The 21,431-nt window shown below is 45.1% G+C and overlaps 1 protein-coding gene across 1 annotated transcript; it reads left to right on the top strand.

Moving 5' to 3' along the window:
- The first annotated feature begins 632 nt into the window (after positions 1-632).
- On the top strand, positions 633-20,887 carry atp13a1 (ATPase 13A1). The gene is made up of 25 exons (XM_038980855.1): positions 633-1,160; positions 1,408-1,497; positions 1,770-2,033; positions 2,370-2,525; positions 3,809-3,878; positions 7,923-8,029; positions 9,316-9,445; positions 9,723-9,778; positions 9,914-10,040; positions 10,619-10,756; positions 10,986-11,106; positions 11,422-11,579; positions 11,748-11,923; positions 12,126-12,236; positions 13,833-13,958; positions 14,180-14,288; positions 14,775-14,968; positions 15,768-15,864; positions 16,093-16,283; positions 16,366-16,480; positions 17,132-17,328; positions 18,052-18,194; positions 18,378-18,489; positions 18,741-18,884; positions 20,053-20,887. The coding sequence occupies exons 1-25, from the start codon at positions 825-827 to the stop codon at positions 20,161-20,163; spliced, it is 3,579 nt and encodes a 1,192-aa protein (XP_038836783.1). The 5' UTR covers positions 633-824; the 3' UTR covers positions 20,164-20,887.
- The last annotated feature ends 544 nt before the right edge of the window (positions 20,888-21,431 follow it).

Below are 21,431 nucleotides of genomic sequence, written 5' to 3'. Positions count from 1 at the left end.
TTCTGACATTATATAGCTTGAATTGGAGTTTGAATCTGAGCCATCTCTGGACTTTAGAGGTCTCTAACACACAGACACTGGTCCAGTCACAACTGTATTTTATTGGTGTGACTGAGTACAGTTTATAACGTAGATTTTTTACTAAAATAGATAGCTATGAAATGGAATCAAAAGCATAACGTTGAAGACACATGTTTGCGATGGAGGTAATTTGACGGCTTGTTTAGAAAGAAAGTAAAGTGAGAATCAAGGTTATAAAACACGTGTTCACAGCCATATACAGAATATCTACCGCATACACCCTCCTCTATTTCGATTGTTCGAAACCACTTGCATACTGCCATTGTTCTATCCCATTGGTCCTACTGCCATTGTTTTATCCCATTGGTCCTGGGTTGTTGTCAATCACAGATTTTGACATTTCCTGCTCGAGTCCAAAAGCGTCGATTTCTTAAAGGATGAACAACCGAATGTCCTGTGATATTTTAACCTTTATTTTGTCAACCATTGATTTGAAAAATGTCATTTTAAGATGCACTTGATTTAGGATATTTGATGTCAAACAAATTTGATCAAATCGGCATCTCTCTCGGCAGGAAGTAACCACACGACAGCAAAAAGGACATTACGTGCCCTTACGTGGTTGCGTACGCGGAAGCAGCTGTGTGAGAACGAGCCGATACAGAAAACTGGACCTGACACCGGACTAAAACAACTAGATTGAACTGCCTTACCACGGACACCAATAACTAGGGGGAGGTGGTGGAAAGAGAGGGCCCTGAGAGAGAGGGACGAAAATTAACGTGGATACGAAACAGGGGAATATGGTTGCGGGGGACGGGAATCAGGGATCGGGGGACCTGCAAATTGCCCCCTCTTTGCACAACCACAGCCAGCATGACAGCGCCGAGACTGACGACGAGAACGTTAGCTCGGTGTCGATGTACCGGCGCAGGCCCCGGCTATTCCACGGCACGGTTCTACCTTTTTTAGCCGTGCTGTACCCTGGCTGGTTGTACTTGTGGCTCGTAGTATACGGTACTTCCGAGTACCCAGAAGCAGGCCTACTAGCTCTCGCCGCCATCGGGATCGCTCACGTCCTCACAGCGCTCTCCGGTTATTGGTCCGTGCACGCGCACTGTTGGCTTACCTGCGCCAAGGTAATGTGGATGGATCATCTGCGGTTGTTTTGGAATTAGGTGTTGGAGATTGTGAACCAACACTGCCCAATTTAACTTGTGATCACTCTAGTCAGCATTATTTTATGCTCTAAACAAGGACATTTTCAAATGATGTGTAATATATTTGTGTTCCTTGTTCAGAAAGTTTTGAGCTGATTATATGGCTGTGTCTGTCAGATAGAGTATGTGAATTGCTCACATGCTGTGAATCGATGTGTATTAACAGGAGCCAGACCCACACAAGGCCACCCTGGCTAAGGTTATACCCACCCCCAACAATGGTTCTGCTGAGCTGGTACCACTGCAGAGAGACCGGGTGAGTTTGCCTTGTTCCCCTGTCCTACACCTTGTTTACTTAAACAATGGTTGTGTTCAATGGGGAGAAAACATTTGTAACTGTTGCAAAATGTTTTGCTACGGTGGGCCGTGCTGTACATGACTCAGGTATACTGGTTAAAACTTGTGGGAAATGCATGATGTCAGAATGGTCTTCTCTTAACATCTCTATGCTAGTCAGTTATACTGCTTTTTGGATGGCATATTTTTTTTGTGTGTTTTAATTAATGTACTCACTCGCTCTCTCTTCAGGATGAGAACGGCGAGGGAATCCTTTCCTTTGAGTTCCAGAAGATCTGCTACATCTTCGACAGTAAGGAGAGGAAGTGTTTCCTCCCCGTGTCGTTCCCCGTCCGACAGCCAATGGGCTTCTTCCAGGCCTGGCGAGGCTACCAGGAGGAGACAGACCTGCATGCCGCCGAGAAGCGCTATGGGACCAACCGCGCTGAGATGGTGGTGCCGGACTTCCTGGAGCTCTTCAGGGAGAGAGCCACCGCTCCCTTCTTTGTCTTCCAGGTGTGTGTGTGCGCGCGTGCATATTTGCGTGTTGTTTTGTCAAGTAGTAATATGACACGTAGTAAAATCCCTCTCTAGTCTCTCTTTCATTTTCTATATTGATCTCTTTAAGGGCATGTGGGGATAGCATTTACTCAATAGTTAATACCCTTTTCATACTATCTTGCTGACCTGAAACATACTGCACTAGCTCTGATATTTTCTTTTCACATGGTCCTTTTCAGTACTGTTTTAGCAACTATGGTGGATGGCCGATGCATCAACCAAGCCAGCACAGTACCACTCGGCTTGGCTCAACATTTGTACAGATGGATGCTCTCTCTCCCCCCTCCTCAGGTGTTCTGTGTGGGTCTGTGGTGTCTGGATGAGTACTGGTACTACAGCGTGTTCACTCTCTTCATGCTGGTGGCCTTCGAAGCCTCTCTGGTACAACAGCAGATGAGGAACATGTCTGAGATACGACGCATGGGGAACAAACCCTACATGATCCAGGTGAACTACTGTTCCTTTATCCAAATGATCATGTCGTTTTGATATTTGAGGATACGATACAAGCAAAGGCGCATGTTCTTCTTGCTCAAGTGCAGATCATCAAATGCTCACCAGAGCCATGTTATTGTAGTTGTAGAATGAAGGCCCTGACTCCCACTATATACTAGCATCAGACTCATTTACCCAGGGGTTCCCAAATTTTTTGGGGTCTAATGCCCAATTTGATTATCAAACATTTTTTGCGAACCCATCATGTGTTAAAAAATAAAAATAAAAAAGGTGATGTAATCAACAGCCAATCTTAACTTTTTTATTTGTGTCTATGGCAAATCAGTATGGCAGTACTTCAATCAGAAGGAAGTATGGTTTGAAGTAACTGAAATGCATCAGAAAGGTATTGGGAAGTTCAGAAAATCATCGGCCAATAATTGTATATGATCTTCTGTGTAGAAAAGAACACCATCATTGCTTTCAATTATGATATTCTTTTCCCCCCAGTCTGATTTGGTGCCTGGTTCTGTCTACTCGGTTCTAACGAATTATGCTTGTGTGCGTGGTAGAGGGAAACAGAAGACACATACTTGTTCCTGAGAGTCTTAGCTGGCAGGAATAGGGTCATAATAAATAGCGTATAACTTATGTCGTTCCAAAGTTAGAGCTACAATTGGTGGAAATAGACAGGTCAGCTAAGACCTAGTCAGTTATACAACCTAGTCAGTTATACAACCTAGTCAGTTGTACAACCTAGTCAGTTGTACAACCTAGTCAGTTGTACAACTGAAAGCATTAAACTGAAATGTGTCTTCCGCATTTAACCCAACCCCTCTGAATCAGAGAGGTGCGGGGGGCTGCCTTAATCGACATCCACGTCATTGGCGCCTGGGGAACAGTGAGTTAACTGCCTTGATCAGGGGCGGAACGACAGATTTTGTCAGCTCTGGGTTTCGATCCAGCAACCTTTCGGTTTCAACCTTTCGGTTACTGGCCCCACGCTCCTAACCCGCCAGGCTACCTGCCAGTAGGAGTTTTGTGACCCCTAGTTTTGGAAATGCTGCATTAACCAAATGATCTATTTGATCTGGATTTATATAGATCTGTCCGTGTCGTGTTCAGTAGGGCACAATGTGTAAAATGTTATGAAACGGAAAATGAACATCTTTGTGTGTTCTTATTATTGAACAAGTGTAGCTAGTACCTCCTTGTTTTACTCGGTGTCAAAAAAGTTTTCTCCCTACTGAACAGGCCCCTGATATTTACACGTTTGTGTCCATGTTTCCCAACAGGTTTACCGCAACAGGAAGTGGAGGCCTGTGTCCAGTGATGAACTAGTCCCCGGGGACATTGTCTCAATAGGTAAGGTTCCTGTCTGTTAACTCTTCCCGTTCAGGAGTATTTCCTTCATCTAGAACCATACTCTTTCTCAAATCATCTTTCCTCAATTTCACGCATCTTATATCCTCGCCAACCTTTTCAAAATACATTGGAGAAAAAGGGGAGGGACCTTGGACTTTGTCCTCGAATACTGTTGAGGAGATGAGATGCGAGGAATCGCGAAGAGACTAATTGAGATAGAGCCCCAGCCAGTTTGACACAGTGTGCGTATATCTTTGTCTTCCCCCCCAGGAAACTCACCCCAGGAGAATTTAGTTACGTATTTCCTCTGTCCACAGCCTGTCAAAATCGAATCAAGTTTTTTATTTTTCACATGCTTCGTAGACAACAGGTGTCGACTAAGAATTAAATTCTTACTTACAGGTCCATTTCCAACAATGCAGATAAAAAAAAAAAGAATAATATATATATATATGATATATTATTATTTTTTGTTCTTTTATACCTTTTTTCTCCCCAATTTTGAGATTTCCAATTGGTAGTTACAGTCTTGTCACATTGCTGCAACTCCCCTACGGACTTGGGAGAGGCGAAGGTCGAGAGCCATGCGTCCTCCAAAAACACGACCCTGCCAAGCCGCTCTGCTTCTTGACACACTGCTCGCTTAACCCGGAAGCCAGCCGCACCAATATGTCGGAGGAAACACCATCCAGCTGGGCAACCGAAGTCAGTTCATGTGCAGCCTCATGGGTCTCCCGGTCACGGCCGGCTGTGACACAGCATGTGATCGAACCCTGGTCTGTAGTGACGCCTCAAGCACAGCGATGCGTTACCTTAGATCGCTACGCCACTCGGGAGGCCCCAACGATGCACAGTTAAAGATAAGATACAAAATTGTAAAATAGAAATAGTGATAAGAGGGAGAAATACACAGTGAATAACGAATAAAAATAAAGAGTAAAAATAACATGGCTATATATAGGGAGTAGAAAATAAAATGTATATATACAGGGTTTCAGTACCAAGTCGATGTGCAGGGTTACTAGGTAATTGAGGTAGCTATGTACTGTACATCTACAGTGCATTCGTAAAGTATTCAAACCCATCTATATTTTGTTAAGTTAACTATTTTATCCATTTTAGAATAAATCTGTTTTCCCCCTAATCAATCAACACACAATACCCCATAATGACAAAGCAAAAACAGTTTTTTTTATTTGTTTGCTAATTTATAAAAAATACAAAACTGCAATCACATTTACATAAGTATTCAGACCCTTTACTCAATACTTTGTTGAAGCACCTTTGGCAGCGATTACAGCCTCAAGTCTTATTGGGTATGATACTACAAGCTTGGCACACTTGTATTAGGAGAGTTTCTCCCATTCTTCTCTGCAGATCCTCTCAAGCTCTGTCAGGTTGGATGGGGAGTGTCGCTGTACAGCTATTTTCAGGTCTCTCTAGAGATGTTCGATCGGGTACAGGTCCGGGCTTTGGCTGGGCCACTCAAGGACATTCAGTGACTTGTCCCGAAGCCACTCCTGCTTTGTTTTGGCTGTGTACTTCGGGTCATTGTCCTGTTGGAAAGTGAACCTTCACCCCAGTCTGAGGTCCTGTGCGCTCTGGAGCAGGTTTTCATCAAGGATCTCTCTCTGTACTTTGCTCCATTCATCTTTCCCTCGATCCTGACTAGTTTTCCAGTCCCTGCCGCTGAAAAACATCCCCACAGTATGATGCTGCCACCAACATGCTTCACTGTAGGGATGGTGCCAGGTTCCCTCCAGATGTGACACTTGGCATTCAGGCCAAAGAGTTCAATCTTGGTTTCATCAGACCAGAGAATATTGTTTCTCATGGTCTGAGAGTCTTTTAGTTGCCTTTTGACAAACTCCAAGCGGGCTGTCGTCTGCCCTTTACTGAGGAGTGGCGTCCGTCTGGCCACTCTACCATAAAGGCCTGATTTGTGGAGTGCTGCAGAGACGGTTGTCCTTCTGGAAGGTTCTCCCATCTCCACAGAGGAACCCTGGAGCTCTTTAGAGTGACCATCAGGTTCTTGGTCACCTACCTGACCAAGGCCCTTCTCGCCCTGTTTCTCAGTTTGGCTGGGCGGCCAGCTCTGGGAAGAGTCTTGGTGGTTCTAAACTTGTTCCATTTATGAATGATGGAGGCCACTGTGTTCTTGAGGACCTTCAATGTTTTGGTACCCTTCCTGTCATGGAGCTCTACGGACAATTCCTTTGACCTCATGACTTGGTTTTTGCTCTGATATGCTCTGTCAACTGTGGGACCTTATATAAACAGGTGTGTGCCTTTCCAAATCATGTCCAATCAATTGAATTTACCACAAGTGGACTCTAATCAAGTTGTAGAAACATCTCAAGGATGATCAATGGAAACAGAATGCACCTGAACTCAATTTCGAAAACCTGCTCAAGAGCGCGCAGGACCATTCCTTCTGACAGAGCTGGTGTAACTGAGTCAGGTTTGTAGGCCTTCTTGCTCGCACATTTTGGCCCATTCCTCCTGACAGAGCTGGTGTAACTGAGTCAGGTTTGTAGGCCTCCTTGCTCGCACACGCTTTTTCAAATATCTTATGTAAATAAGGTATTTCTGTTTTTGGCCTCCACATGGCCTCCACAATCCCCTGACCTCAACCAAATTGAGATGGTTTGGGATGAGTCGGACCGCAGAGTGAAGGAAAAGCAGCCAACAAGTGCTCAGAATTTGTGGGAACTCCTTCAAGACTGTTGGAAAAGCATTCCAGGTGAAGCTGGCTGAGAGAATGCCAAGAGTGCGCAAAGCTGTCATCAAGGCAAAGGGTGGCTACTTTGAAGAATATAAAATATATTTTGATTTGTTTAACACTTTTTTGCTTACCACATGATCGCATATGTGTTATTTCATAGTTGTTATGTCTTCACTAGTATTCTACATTGTAGAAACTTGTAAAAATAAAGAAAAACACTTGAATGAGTAATTGTTCTAAAACTTTTGACCGGTAGTGTATTTGGTGAGTTTGAAAGTATGTGTGTGGGTAGAGTCCAGTGTGTGTGCGTAGAGTCCGTGCAAAAAAGGGTCAATGCAGGTAGTCCGGCTAGCCATTTGATTAGCTGTAACAGTCTTGTTCAGAAGTCATGGTTTGGGAGTAGAAGCTGTCCAGGGTCCTGTTTATTTATAGACTTGGTGCATTTGTACCGCTTTCTGTGCGGTTGCAGAGAGAAGTTTCTATGGCTTAAATCTTTGACCATTTTTTGGGCCTTCCTCTTACAACGCCTGGTATAGAGGTCCTGGATGGCAGGGAGCTTGGCCCCAGTGATGTATTGGGACATACGCACTACCCTCTGTAGAGCCTTGCGGTCTGATGCCAAGCAATTGCCATACCAAGCAGTGATGCAGCCAGTCAAGATGCTCTCGATCGTGCAGCTGTGGAACTTTTTGAGGATCTGAGGGCCCATGCCAAATCTTTTCAGCCTTCTGAGGGGGATGAGACATTGTCGTGCTCTCTTCACGACTGTGTCGGTGTGTTTGGACCATGATAGATCGTTAGTGATGTGGACAGAGAGGAACTCTCGACACGCTCTACTACAGCCTCATCGATGTGAATGGGGGCGTGCTTGGCCCTCCGTTTCCTGTAGTCCACTCCTTTTGTCTTACTGACGTCGACGGAGAGATTGTTGTCCTGGCACCACACTACCAGGTCTCTAACCTCCCTGTAGTCTGTCTCATCATCGTCGGTGATCAAGCATACCACCCTTCGTGTCGTCTGCAAACTTAATGGATGAACAGGCAGTACATGGGGGACTAAGCATGCACCCCTGAGGGGCCCCCATGTTGAGGGTCAGCGTGGCGGATGTGTTGTCGCTTACCCTTTAACATTCAAACAACCAACTGGGGGCGGCCCGTCAGGAAGTGCAGGATCCAGTTGCAGAGGTAGGTGTAGTCCAGGGACCTTAGCTTAGTGGTGAGCTTTGAGGATTCTATCGTGCTGAACTCTGAGCTGTAGTCAATGAACAGCATTCTCACGTTGGTTTGGCACAGTATATATGTCTTTCTCTTCCCCCCCAGGCCGCTCACCCCAGGAGAACTTGGTTCCATGTGACGTGCTGCTGCTGAGAGGGCGCTGCATCGTGGACGAGGCCATGCTGACGGGAGAGTCAGTTCCTCAGATGAAGGTCAGACAGATGGGAAGCCTATCCTATACTAGACTAGATAACAACCATGCAAAACAATGCAGTCTGTCTGGACAATATACAGTGCCTTCGGAAAGTATTCAGACCACTTGACTTTTTCCACATTTTGTTGCGTTACAGCCTCATTCTAAAATTGAATTTCCCATTTACATAAGTATTCAGACCCTTTACTCAGTACTTTGTTGAAGCACCTTTTGGCAGCGATTACAGCATTGAGTCTTCTTGGGTATGATACTACAAGCTTGGCACACCTGTATTTGGGGATTTTCTCCCATTCTTCTCTGCTGATCCTCTTAAGCTCTGTCAGGTTGAATGGGGAGCGTTGATGCACAGCTATTTTCAGGTCTCTCCAGAGATGTTCGATTGGGTTCAAGTCCGGGCTCTTGCTGAGCCACTCAACGACATTCAGAGACTTGTCCCGAAGCCACTTCTGCATTGTCTTGGCAGTGTGCTTAGAATCGTTGTCCTGTTGGAAGGTGAACCTTCACCCCAGTCTAAAGTCCTGAGCGCTCTGGAGCAGGTTTTCATCAAGGATCTCTCTGTACTTTGGTCCGTTCATCTTTCCCTCGATCCTGACTAGTCTCCCAGTCCCTGCCGCTGAAAAACATCCCCACAGCATGATGCTGCCACCACCATGCTTCACCGTAGGGATGGTGCCAGGTTTCCTTCAGACGTGACGTTTCAGTTTCTCCCATCTCCATAGAGGAACTCTGGAGCTCTGTCAGAGTGACCATCGGGTTCTTGGTCACCTCCCTTACCAAGGCCATTCTACCCCGATTGCTCAGTTTGGCTGGGTGGCCAGCTCTAGGACGAGTCTTGGTAGTTCCAAACTTCTTCCATTTAAGAATGTTGGAGGCCGCTGTGTTCTTGGGGTCCTTCAATGCTGCAGAAATGTTCTTCTCCAAATCGGTGCCTCAACACAATCCTGTCTCGGAGGTCTATGGACAATTCCTTCAACCACATGGCTTGGTTTTTTCTCTGACATGCACTGTCAACTGTGGGACCTTTATTTTGACAGGTGTGTGCCTTTCCAAATCATGTCCAATCAATTGACTCCAATTAAGTTGTAGAAACATCTCAATGAGGATCACTGTAGATTGTCAACACAATGGGAATGTTACTATACTATTCACAAAGACTTCATAAGCATAGAATATCATAAATGCTTCACATATCATTTATCAAAATCATATGCTTAGAAATCATAGGCTCCATTAATCCTTAAAAGGAGTGTTTTAACTTGATGTTCCATCATGTTGTGTGTTTAGGAGCCAGTGGAGGATCTGGACCCAGAGAGAGTACTGGACCTTCAGGGTGATGCCCGCCTCCATATAATCTCTGGTGGGACCAAGGTGGTGCAGCACAGCCCCCCGCTCCGTGCCACTGTAGGACTCAAACGTCAGTTCCTACCTACTATGCAGTATATTATTCACTTGTCGTAAGGCAGAAATGTCCAGCATTTTTTTTTCCACTTTGAGATGAACAATTCTAATTGTATTGCGCTTTCAATCTAAATTTTGTTATCACTTAAAAAAATCTACATTTGAGATAAATGTTCATCTCCCTCGGCCAATCCAATAGATGGATTGAATCTGCCCTCAGTGATTGTATCTTTCTTGTCTTACTTAGAGCAAATCATAATAGTTTGTTTTTCTTCTTTTACGTTTTTCTGCAGCTGTGGACAATGGCTGTGTGGCTTATGTGTTGAGAACCGGATTCTATACCTCTCAGGTGAGGGGCTGCTGCTCTTGACTACCGAACTTGTCCAATAAGAACCGTTTGTTTTCATTTTCTGTTGCAACATGTTTTGCTACGGTGTTCGCTAATGAATACAACCCTGGTGTTGTTGACCATGCCCTTCTACAGGGTAAACTGCTGAGGACCATCTTGTTTGGAGTGAAGAGGGTGACAGCCAACAACTTAGAAACATTCATCTTCATCCTCTTCCTCCTGGTGTTCGCCATCGCTGCTGCTGGATATGTGTGGGTGGAAGGTGAGTAAATCCAGTGAACAACGCAATTCAATCAATCAAATGGAGTTTATAAAGCACTTTTTACGTCAGCGGTTGTCCCAAAGTTCTTCACAGATACCCAGTCTAAAACCACATGGAACAAGCAATGCGGAGGCAGAAGTACAGTTGGTCCTACTTAGAACATTTCTCCATTATACAGTTTGTTTATATCTTAGCCAAGACAGAATTTAAGGCGATATTTGTTTAACTCACTAAGACATGTATGAACATTTTGATAGTCTTGCCAAAGGACCCTATTCATAAAAAAAAAAATAACACGACTAAAACACAAATTCCTCCTTTTATAAAACGTAAGAAAACAAGTTGTCGAAATAGGCCCTGAGGTCAGGAGAGAGCAGCAGGTTTTTCCTGACCTAATGCAGTATAACTGTATATATTATTAATAACAATATATGATGTTTAGCAGATGCTTTTATGCAAAGCAACTTACAGGCATGTGTGCAAACATTTTATAAATATACATACTGCATAGGTTTCTCTGTGTGAGTAACTACTACTTATAGTTGTGTAACTGTTTCTGTGTGTTCTCTCCCCTGCAGGAACTAAGGACCCTAGCAGGAACCGGTATAAGTTGTTCCTGGAGTGTACTCTCATCCTGACCTCCGTGGTTCCACCTGAGCTCCCGATAGAATTGTCTCTGGCAGTCAACACATCCCTCATCGCTCTGGCCAAGCTCTGTGAGTCAACAGAGAGAGAGAGTGTGTGTGTGTGTGTGTGTGTGTGTGTGTGTGTGTGTGTGTGTGTGTGTGTGTGTGTGTGTGAATGGGGTTGGGGTGGTATGTGGATGTATGTGTTGTGAAAGTTGTTCTGAAAGTGGAATAGTAATGTTTGTAGTACTTAATGATGCTAGTCCTCCTCGCTGTTCTTCTATTTGACTCACCCCTTTATTTCTTCTCCCTTCCATAGACGTGTTCTGCACTGAGCCCTTCAGGATCCCATTTGCAGGCAAGGTGGAGGTGTGCTGCTTTGACAAGACGGGCACCTTGACCAGCGACCATCTGGTGGTGCGGGGGGTCGCAGGCCTCAGGTACACTCTCTTTTACATCTTTCAGTATGATACATTTCTTTGTTGCAATTTTTTCCAAAGATTGACTGGACCTGATAATATTAAGAAGTTTTTAAAGTCTTCTTAACGGCATCGTAGTGGTCCGGATTAAGTAAAGTGTCTACCAATGCCCTTATGCGCTGGTGTCATACTGTGAATCTTATCATATTGAGAAGTGACACGTAAAGAGCAACAGACATGTTTTTAGCATTTATTTAATCATATTAAAATCTTTGGAAGAATATGAAGTACATTTTTACATTTGTTTGCTTGTAAACATTTTCTAAACTCCTCCAGAGAAGGGAAAGAAGTGATTCCCGTGTCAGAGATCCCAGTGGAAACGCATCGGGTGATTGCTACCTGTCACTCACTGGTTACCCTTGACGACGGACAGCTGGTAGGTGACCCTCTGGAGAAGGCCATGCTCACTGCTGCTGACTGGACCCTCACTAAAGGTAGTGTGTGTGTGTGTGTGTGTGTGTGTGTGTGTGTGTGTGTGTGCACGCGCGCCCGTGTACCTCAGGATTTTTGCTCTGTCTCCTCTTTGTACACCAGTAGAGAAAGTGTGTGTGTCTCTGTGTTTACATCATATCTACCCTTCTGTCCCTCTCTGTGTGGTGTAGATGAAAAGGTGTTTGCTCGCGGTATAAAGACCCCAGGCCTGAAGATCCACCAGCGGTTCCACTTTGCCAGTGCTCTGAAGAGGATGTCCGTCCTGGCCTCCTATGAGAAACTGGGCTCCGCTGACCTCTGCTATGTCTCCACTGTCAAAGGAGCTCCAGAGACACTCAGGGACATGGTCAATATCATAGAATGAGATAGAACCACTGACATTTGAATGTATAATTTAATATGTCTTTATGGTCAATATAATACATGTCTACTATAATACATGTCTACTGTACTACACTTCACGTTACAAGTACACAATCTCAGTGTTGAGTGAATACGTCATTGCTGCAGTCATTACCGTTGTTCTAACCATTTGTTTGTTTCTGTAGTTCTCAGAGTGCCCAGACAGCTATGACCAGGTGCACAGGGAGATGTCCCGAGAAGGGGCCAGGGTTCTGGCCTTGGGCTACAGAGAGATCGGACACCTCAGCCACCAACAGGTAACTCTACCTGTCCTGTCTAACTCACCTACCTACCTGTCCTATCTATCTTTCTCAAACTTTTTGCAGACGGGGATCCCTTTTGTGATAGCAAATTCATCAGGGACCCCCTCATAATCAGATCACAACTAAAGAGAGAGAAAAAATATAAATAATTGACTTTGACTATGACTTTAGCAGTGCATGGCTGGACGAACCAAGTCTTGGGCCCCGGGAAGACCCGCCTCTTGGCATCGGAGAGAAAATTTCCTGCAATTCTGCACATTTTGTCATGTGGCAGAGATAATTGTTGTTGCCGCTTTAACGCTAATATCCTGCAACTCAACACATTTTTCCATGGGGCAGAGAGAAAACTTTGCTGTTATAAAGCTTAAATGACAGTGCACTTAAGAAGAAAAATAAATACATTTACATTTTGGGGGATTCAAATAAATATTGAGTTGAGAAATGGATAGTTGGAGTACTGTGGATACCAATATCTCTGTGAGCCTCCCAGGCCCATGTTGCCCAGGGTTAAGAACATACATTATAGATGAATAATATTACATTGTATTGTATTACACATGCAATACTTATTCCACGGATCACTTGGTCAAAATGTGTGTTGTTAGTAATATCATTTTAAAATAAAATAAGCGTTTATTAGGTACACCACCCGGTTCACGAAAATGGATCGTTATATAAAGCAGGTAGACGGGCATCGGGGCATTAGTTACTGTTTGATTGAACGTTAGAATGGGCAAAACGAGTGACCTGAGCGTCTTTGAGCGTGGTTTGATAGGCGGTGCCAGGCGCTCTGGATCCATTATCCATGACCTACTTGTCCTGTCTAACTCACCTACTTGTCCTGTCTAACTCGCCTACTTGTCCTGTCTAACTCGCCTACTTGTCCTGTCTAACTCGCCTATCTGTCCTGTCTAACTCGCCTATCTGTCCTGTCTAACTCGCCTATCTGTCCTGTCTAACTCGCCTACTTGTCCTGTCTAACTCGCCTACTTGTCCTGTCTAACTCGCCTATCTGTCCTGTCTAACTCGCCTATCTGTCCTGTCTAACTCGCCTACCTGTCCTGTCTAACTCGCCTACCTGTCCTGTCTAACTCGCCTACCTGTCCTGTCTAACTCGCCTACTTGTCCTGTCTAACTCGCCTACTTGTCCTGTCTAACTCGCCTACTTGTCCTGTCTAACTCGCCTATCTGTCCTGTCTAACTCGCCTATCTGTCCTGTCTAACTCGCCTATCTGTCCTGTCTAACTCGCCTATCTGTCCTGTCTAACTCGCCTATCTGTCGTGTCTAACTCGCCTATCTGTCCTGTCTAACTCGCCTATCTGTCCTGTCTAACTCGCCTATCTGTCGTGTCCTGCTCTGTGTGAGGGGATGAGTTTCCCGCTATTTCACGCTATTTCAATACTCTCAACAACCGAGCTGCACAGCCGAGAGAGAGGGTGAGGTAGTTCTGGGTCTTCGAGATAAATAAAGTACCACGTTAGCTACAGGGCTTTCGTGAACCTCAGCCAAGTGGCTAGATGAGAGTGGCTCTCTTTCACAGCAGGGGTTGGTTGTTTGTGTGACTGGGTGCTTTGTGGCGGTCTGTACAGGTGCGGGAGGTGACTCGTGATGCTCTGGAGTGTGACCTGCAGTTTGCCGGCTTCATGGTCGTCTCGTGTCCCCTGAAGACCGACAGCAAGGCTGTCATCAAAGAGATCCAGGAGGCATCGCATCATGTGAGGAGGCGGTCTCAGAATACACACGCAAACTCACACACATTCGCACAGACTCATTAGCAGGAAAAGACACACACACACACCGATACTGATGAAGATTCTGTTCAGATTACACTTATCACAGTAATATCAGGCACATCCATGCACTCACTCACTCAGTCACGCACGCACACACACACCACACACACACATAACCCTCCTCTCCTCCATCTCTCCTTCAGGTGGTGATGATAACAGGTGACAACCCTCTGACAGCGTGCCATGTGGCCAGAGAGCTCCACTTCATCCAGAAGGAACACACGCTCGTACTGCAGGCCAGACCCAACCAGGGTAGGGCACACTAAGAGCCAATTTATGCTTGATCCGAAAACCGCCCTGTAGGTTTTTGCTCCAAACCTAATCTAGTGCACCTGATTCTAATAATTAGCTGGTTGATAAGCTGAATCCGGTTAGTTACAACTGGGGTTGGAGCGAAAACAGACAGGACGGTAGCTCTCCACGAACATGGTTGGAGGGCTCTGTACTAGACTAATCTACAGACTAATGCATTGATGATATAGCCATATGATTGTTGTAATGAAGGGATCTATAGTGGACAGTGCATGTGTTGTAGACCTGGGTCAAATGCATATATATTATACTTGAGCTGCACTTGATCTACTTTGCCCCAGTACAATGGAATATAAAGCAAACCAAATCAAGCGCACCTTAAGTACTTGAGACTATTTGACATAATATGATTTTAACCCAGGTGTAATATGTCGCTGTTTTAAGAATGCTCTATAATACGGTCACTTGTGGCGTTGTTCCTTCCAGGTGAGTGGCAGTGGGAGTCTATTGACGGCAGTGTGTGTGTTCCGCTGCCCCCGCCGTCCGTCCCCTCGTTGGTCGATCAGTACGATCTGTGTGTGACGGGGGAGGGGCTAACCAGACTGACCAGTGACACACGGTTGCTCCATGCCCTCCTGCCCCATGTCCGGGTGTTCGCACGGGTCAGCCCTAAACAGAAGGTCAGTCTTCTTGCCTCCTTGTAGACGTTATCTGTGTCAGAAATGGCACCCTATTCTTTTTCTAGTGCACTACTTTTGACAAAAGTAGTGCACTATGGGCCCTCGTCAAAGGTAGTGCGCTATGGTCAATTCTGTCTTGGTTGTTGTAATGAATGAATTAACTTATTAGATAATTCAAAATAGGCTACATTTACTCTGAACATGTACAAAACATGATGAGCACCTGCTCTTCCCATGACGTAGACTGACCAGGTGAATCCAGGTGAAAGCTATGATCCATTATTGAAATCACTTGTTAAATCCACTTCAATCAGTGTAGATGAAGGGGAGGAGACAGGTTAAAGAAGGATTTTTAAGCCTTGAGACAATGAGACATGGATTGTGTATGTGTGCCATTCAGAGGGTGAAGGGGCAAGACACAAGATTGAAGTGCATTTGAACAGGGTATGGTAGTAGGTGCCAGACACACTGGTTTGTGTCAAGAACTGCAACACAGCTGGGTTTTTCACGCTCAACAGTTTCCTGTGTGTATCAAGAATGGTCCACCGTCCAAAGGACATCCAGCCAACTTGTCATAACTTTGGGAGGCATTGGAGTCAACAGGGGCCAGCATCCCTGTGGAACGCTTTCGAGTCCATGCCCTGAGGAATTGAAGTCCAACTCAATATTAGGAAGATGTTCTTTGTGTTTTGTACACTCGGTGTACAACCAACACACTCAAGAACTGCCGTTACATTTTGAGACTAGTTTTATGGTGTGTCGTTTTGTGCTAACTGTGTGTATTGTTATTGTGTTCCAGGAGTTTGTAATCACTAGTCTTAAAGGATTGGGCTATACAACATTGATGTGCGGAGACGGGACCAATGACGTCGGAGCGCTCAAACACGCCCATATCGGTGAGGTCACTCGACATGTCACTCAAAGCTGTGCACAATATTCAGCAACGTTAACGCACACACCGGTCTTAGTCCATGACACCTTCAATTCAACCTTTATTGTCTCAGTAGGCAAATGTATGCCATCCTCTTATCACAAACAATGTCACTATATGGGAATCATTGTGTGTCCGTTCTCTCTCTCCCCCCCTACCCTCTCAACCTTCCCTCCCCCTTTCCCCCCATCAGGTGTGGCTCTGTTGGCGAACGCCCCAGAGCGTATGCCCGAGAGAAGGAAGAGGGGCAGAGAGAAGGAGACCCCAGCAGCCGACTCCAGACCCTCCCTCCCTCCGGTCACCAGCTCAGGGGTCAAACTGACCTCCAGGGCAGCCAGGCAGAGGGTCATGGCCCAGAGAGAGGAGCAGCTAGCCGCGCAGAAGGTGGGGTGTGTGTGTGTAGGGAGGGAGGGGTGTGTGTGCGTGCGTGCATGTTGTTAACCATTTGGTGTTTATTCTGTTGTAGGAGAGGATTAGTCAAGTCTTAAGGGAGCTGGAAGAAGATCAGATACAAGTAGTGAAACTGGGAGATGCCTCCATTGCTGCCCCCTTCACCTCCAAATTGTCCTCCATACAGTGCAGTGAGGAACACACACATAATCAACACACATTTTTTACACCCACACTGTATACAAACACAAATGAACACAAACGCTCGCTCTCTTTCTCTCTTTCTCTCTTTCTCTCTTTCACTCACTCACTCACTCACTCACTCACTCACTCACTCACTCACTCACTCACTCACTCACTCACTCACTCACTCACTCACTCACTCACTGTCTCTCACTCACTCACTCACTGTCTCTCACTCACTCTCTCTCTCTCTCTCTCTCACTCACTGTCTCTCTCTCTCTCACTCACTGTCTCTCTCTCTCTCACTCACTGTCTCTCTCTCTCTCACTCACTGTCTCTCTCACTCACTCACTGTCTCTCTCTCACTCACTCACTGTCTCTCTCTCACTCACTCACTGTCTCTCTCTCACTCACTCACTGTCTCTCTCTCACTCACTCACTGTCTCTCTCTCTCTCACTGTCTCTCTCTCTCTCACTGTCTCTCTCTCTCTCACTGTCTCTCTCTCACTCACTGTCTCTCCCTCACTCACTGTCTCCCGCTCACTCACTCACTGTCTCTCTCTCTCACACACTCACTGTCTCTCTCTCTCACACACTCACTGTCTCTCTCTCTCTCACTACATGATTATCATCTCCTCATTATCTCTCCTCCTCCCCAGTCTGCCACGTGATAAAGCAGGGCCGCTGTACGCTGGTGACCACACTACAGATGTTTAAGATCTTGGCGCTGAACGCCCTGGTGCTGGCCTACAGCCAGTCTGTCCTCTACCTGGAGGGGGTCAAGTTCAGTGACTTCCAGGCCACCCTACAGGGCCTGCTATTGGCCGGCTGCTTCCTCTTCATCTCCAGGTCAAAGGTGAGAGGTCACATGGAGGGAAAAACACGGAAGTGTTTTTGATAGTTTTTCCTCCTTCAGTTCCTTGTGTCCTCTCCTTCCTGCCTCCTTCCCTGCCTCCTGAAAATGTCAGAGGGAAGCGTTAATTTTCCTTAAATCCTCTCCTCAGTTCCCGCAGACATTGTTTTTAGGAGAAAATGACATTAGGAATCGAGGAAAGAGTATTGAGAAAGAACCAGTGTGTACCTACTACATGTATGACATACATGTACTGTAGTTGTGATTGGTAGGAATCCATATTATTATGTAGCCCTAGTGCTAACCGGTGTAGTTTCAAGTTAAGCTTTAACTCAACTTATGGGGTTTTCACATGAAATTTGGTGCCCTGGTCCGTTTTCCTGGAGTGTTTGTGAAAATTCTACAACATCAGTTTTGCTTTCACCAGACCTGAAAATAACCGTTTCAGGGTGCGATTAGCAAGACACACATTCTACATGACGTTAGCGAGCTAGCTAGTTTACAACAGGCAAATAGTTCCACGCGACTCCTGATACTCTGGTCCTGCAACTTGGACCCGCTACAAACGCAGGTCCAGGATACGTTTTAGCCGGGATTAATTTGTGTGTCGCACATGCTTTTATTGTGCGGCTCAGGGCACCAAACGCTCCAGGAAATGGATCATACAGGGGATATGTGAAAGCTCCCTCTTTAAGTTTTCATCCTATTTTCTCTTGTCCTGTCCAGCCCCTGAAGACTCTGTCTAAAGAGCGGCCCTTACCTAACATCTTCAACCTGTACACTGTTCTGACAGTGCTGCTGCAGTTTGCTGTTCACTTCTGTAGTCTGGTATACCTGTACAAAGGAGCACAGAGCAGAAGTCCTCCAAGGTACATATGCATGCATACACACACACACACACTATAGATACCTACAGATTGTTGATACTGTATTTGCTCCCACACAGTACTAACCGTACATGTTCACCTTACAATAATTGACATGGTCTTGTTTCCAACCTGTCCAAGTATCCCCTCTCTTAATCCTCTGTCTGTTGTCCTTTAACCTTTTAGGGCGGAGAGGTTTGCGGACCTGTACAAAGAGTTTGAGCCCAGTCTCATCAACAGCACTGTGTACATAATGTCTATGGCCATGCAGATGGCTACCTTTGCCATTAACTACAAGGTACTGCTCTTCCTCCTCCATATCTTAGGTTTAATGAAGCCTTCATGATCCCTTTATAAGGCCTTTCTTTGCAAATAAAAGATTTGTGAGGCTTCTATGTAGGGCTTATGAAGGCTTCATTAAGCCTACATAAGGGATACATAATTGAAAATGTGGCCCATTTTCTATACAATGAATAGACTCTTCAGTACTTATCCTAGCCATCATTGAATAATACACGTGTATTCCACTAATACTGTGTGTTTTTCTAGGGTCATCCTTTCATGGAGTCTCTGAGAGAGAACAGACCACTGCTGTGGAGTATTGCCCTGTCAGGTCTGGCCATCGTGGGCCTTCTCTCAGGGTCCTCGCCTGAATTCAACGAGCAGTTTTCTCTTGTAGATATACCAACAGAGGTCAGCATATATTATACAGATGTTGGATCTTAATTTGATCACTCTTTTGTCCCGGAAAAATGTCCTGCTCATTAGGGAATTCAAATGAGCCTCGTGATTTATAGTAGTTATGTTCACTGAAAAGCCGCTGTTCTCTTTTTCTCCTTGCGGGGGCGGTCAAGTTTCTGACCAGTGGGGCTATATTTGTCCATGTTCTGTAGGCTACCCGTTAGCCTATTCATTGTCACATATTGAAAGGTGTGAAAACCCATAATAGGCTACTGTTTGTTTCCCTGTCTATTGTTGCTTGCTAGGTCTGTGCATGTTCTATGAATCAATTTAGCATACCTTGTATTACTTATAATCATTTTTATGTTGGACTGGTGCTCACAATCTAATTGTTATTTGTCCAATGATTTATTATTTCTTAAAGGTGAGGTTAACCCACTCCTTTTGTATTTGTTTTGCTTTTATTGAAGCGAGAGAACAGTGTTGGAAAGATTTAGGGGGTGGTCATAGGGAAGTGGGGTGGATTTGAACCAATGCCAACTCTGGTATATATGTCCCGGGGTCAGTGGCTGTAGACGCTGGACCACACAGGCACTGAGGCCACCAATAATTGATTCTGCCTATTTCTTGCCTTGAACATATAATAAAACAATTGATTAAACAATAAAATGATTTTCCCTAACGAAAAATACATATACCCCCTACAAATATGTCAATGTTTTATAATCCACATAAGAATTCACACGAGACGCGCTGTAGCCTGCGTATGCTACTTGAACTGGCACACAGTGGCCTTGAAGTCCAAGGTACATTGTAGGTACGCTATTGCATTGTATACAAACACCGCTTCCAGCTGCCCCCCTGGCGGCGATTCTACATATTTCTTCAAACATTCAACTCCTCCTGCAGGATTATTTTCCTCCTGCAATGAAACTGGTCAAATCAAGATCCAACATCTGTACTTTCACACACATTTTGTGTGATTGTTTTGACGTATTGCTTTATAACTTGTTATAAGCATGTATGAATCTTTATAATGAATTAACTAAGTTTATAATATGTTTTGAAGTTCTCCATTTAACTCCTTTTAAGTCCAGGACTAGGCTTAATCTGTTCTGGGAAACCAGCGCAAAAGGACGTATAAATGATTATAACCTTTTATGTGTTTTCTGCCCTGCAGTTCAAGCTAGTCATCGCCCAGGTCCTGGTGGTTGACTTTGTCGCTGCCCTGCTGGTTGACCGCGTTCTGCAGTTCCTGCTGGGCAAAGGAACCCTGAGGCTGCCTTCCTGAATTGCCGTGCCAACAGCTGCCATGAGCAACCCGCTGCCCTCAGCAACCAAACTGTAAAGGGAGAGAATTGAGGAGACTTGTGGAGGGAGGAAAAGATTGAAGGCTGATGTGACGCACAAGACAGCTGAGGAGATGGACTAGGCATGTCAGGCAGATGCGCAGTACTGCTGCACCACACCCCTAAATGTTACCCCATCTCTGCTCTGTCCCTCTGTTCCCCCTCTTGACTAATGTATTTAAAATTAAATTTATTTTATGCTAGAGACAAACTTGGGCTCAAATGGTATTTTCTTCCTTTCGAATACTTTGAGCATTTTGGTTGATCCTGCCAGGAGCTCCAGATAAGCAGGGTTTGCACTTTTGGGACTGTTCCGTTGCGCCAGGCAAGTTGAAACAAGTGCCGCTAAAGTATTTGAAAGAAAATAAATACTATTGGAACCCAGGTCTAGTTAGACTCCCCCTTCTCTTGCCTTCCCGTTCCCTCTCTCCATCCCTCCCTCTCTCACTGAAGGCCAAGAAGACAGCAGTATTGTGTGGCGTTAGAGATTGTGTGCCAGCCCATGTGAAACGCGCACACACGCAACAGGGCGTTCTCCAAGAGAATTGCAAAGTGTTTGATTTTTTCCCCCCATTTTGTTTTCTCTTCTTCATTTTGTAAAAAGATAAAACTCTTACAGACTTCTAAAAGACCAACAAATACAAGTGGTGCTTTTTTTGTCAAGTGCTACTTTGTCATGTTCCATTTACCTATGCAGTGCACTGCCTACTATACCTACATAGGGGTTGAACATATATTTTTAAGGTGATGAGTGAGCTGCATACATTGTAACTGGAAGTCAAGTTGAGAGGCCACAGAAATAGCCTTCAGATCCTTTTGCTTGATGTTTGTGTTTGAGAGGACTTTAAGTCCCGTGTGTCTCACTTGGTTGAGCATGGCACTTGCAATGCCAGGGTTGTGGGTTCGATTCCCATAGGGGACCAGTATGAAAATGTATGCGTTCACTACTGTAAGTCGCTCTGGATAAGAGCGTCTGCTAAATGACAAAAAATGTAAAATGTCTGGTGCACCCTGGCTTGTTACACTGGCAATCTATTGTAACAGATTAAAGCCTAGTAGCTGAGATTACTATACTGGCAACAGAGGTGGGATGATGTCATAATGACTGTGGTACGGGACACCCATAGACCTATATATATACTGAACAAAAATATAAACGTAAAGTGTTGATCACATGTTTCATGAGCCGAAATAAAAGATCCCAGAAATG

Source organism: Salvelinus namaycush, chromosome 3 (genome assembly GCF_016432855.1).
Source record: "Salvelinus namaycush isolate Seneca chromosome 3, SaNama_1.0, whole genome shotgun sequence".
In the NCBI taxonomy this organism is placed as follows: domain Eukaryota; kingdom Metazoa; phylum Chordata; class Actinopteri; order Salmoniformes; family Salmonidae; genus Salvelinus; species Salvelinus namaycush.
The sequence above is the reverse complement of the archived record's forward strand: the minus strand, read 5'-3'. Positions and strand labels throughout refer to the sequence as shown.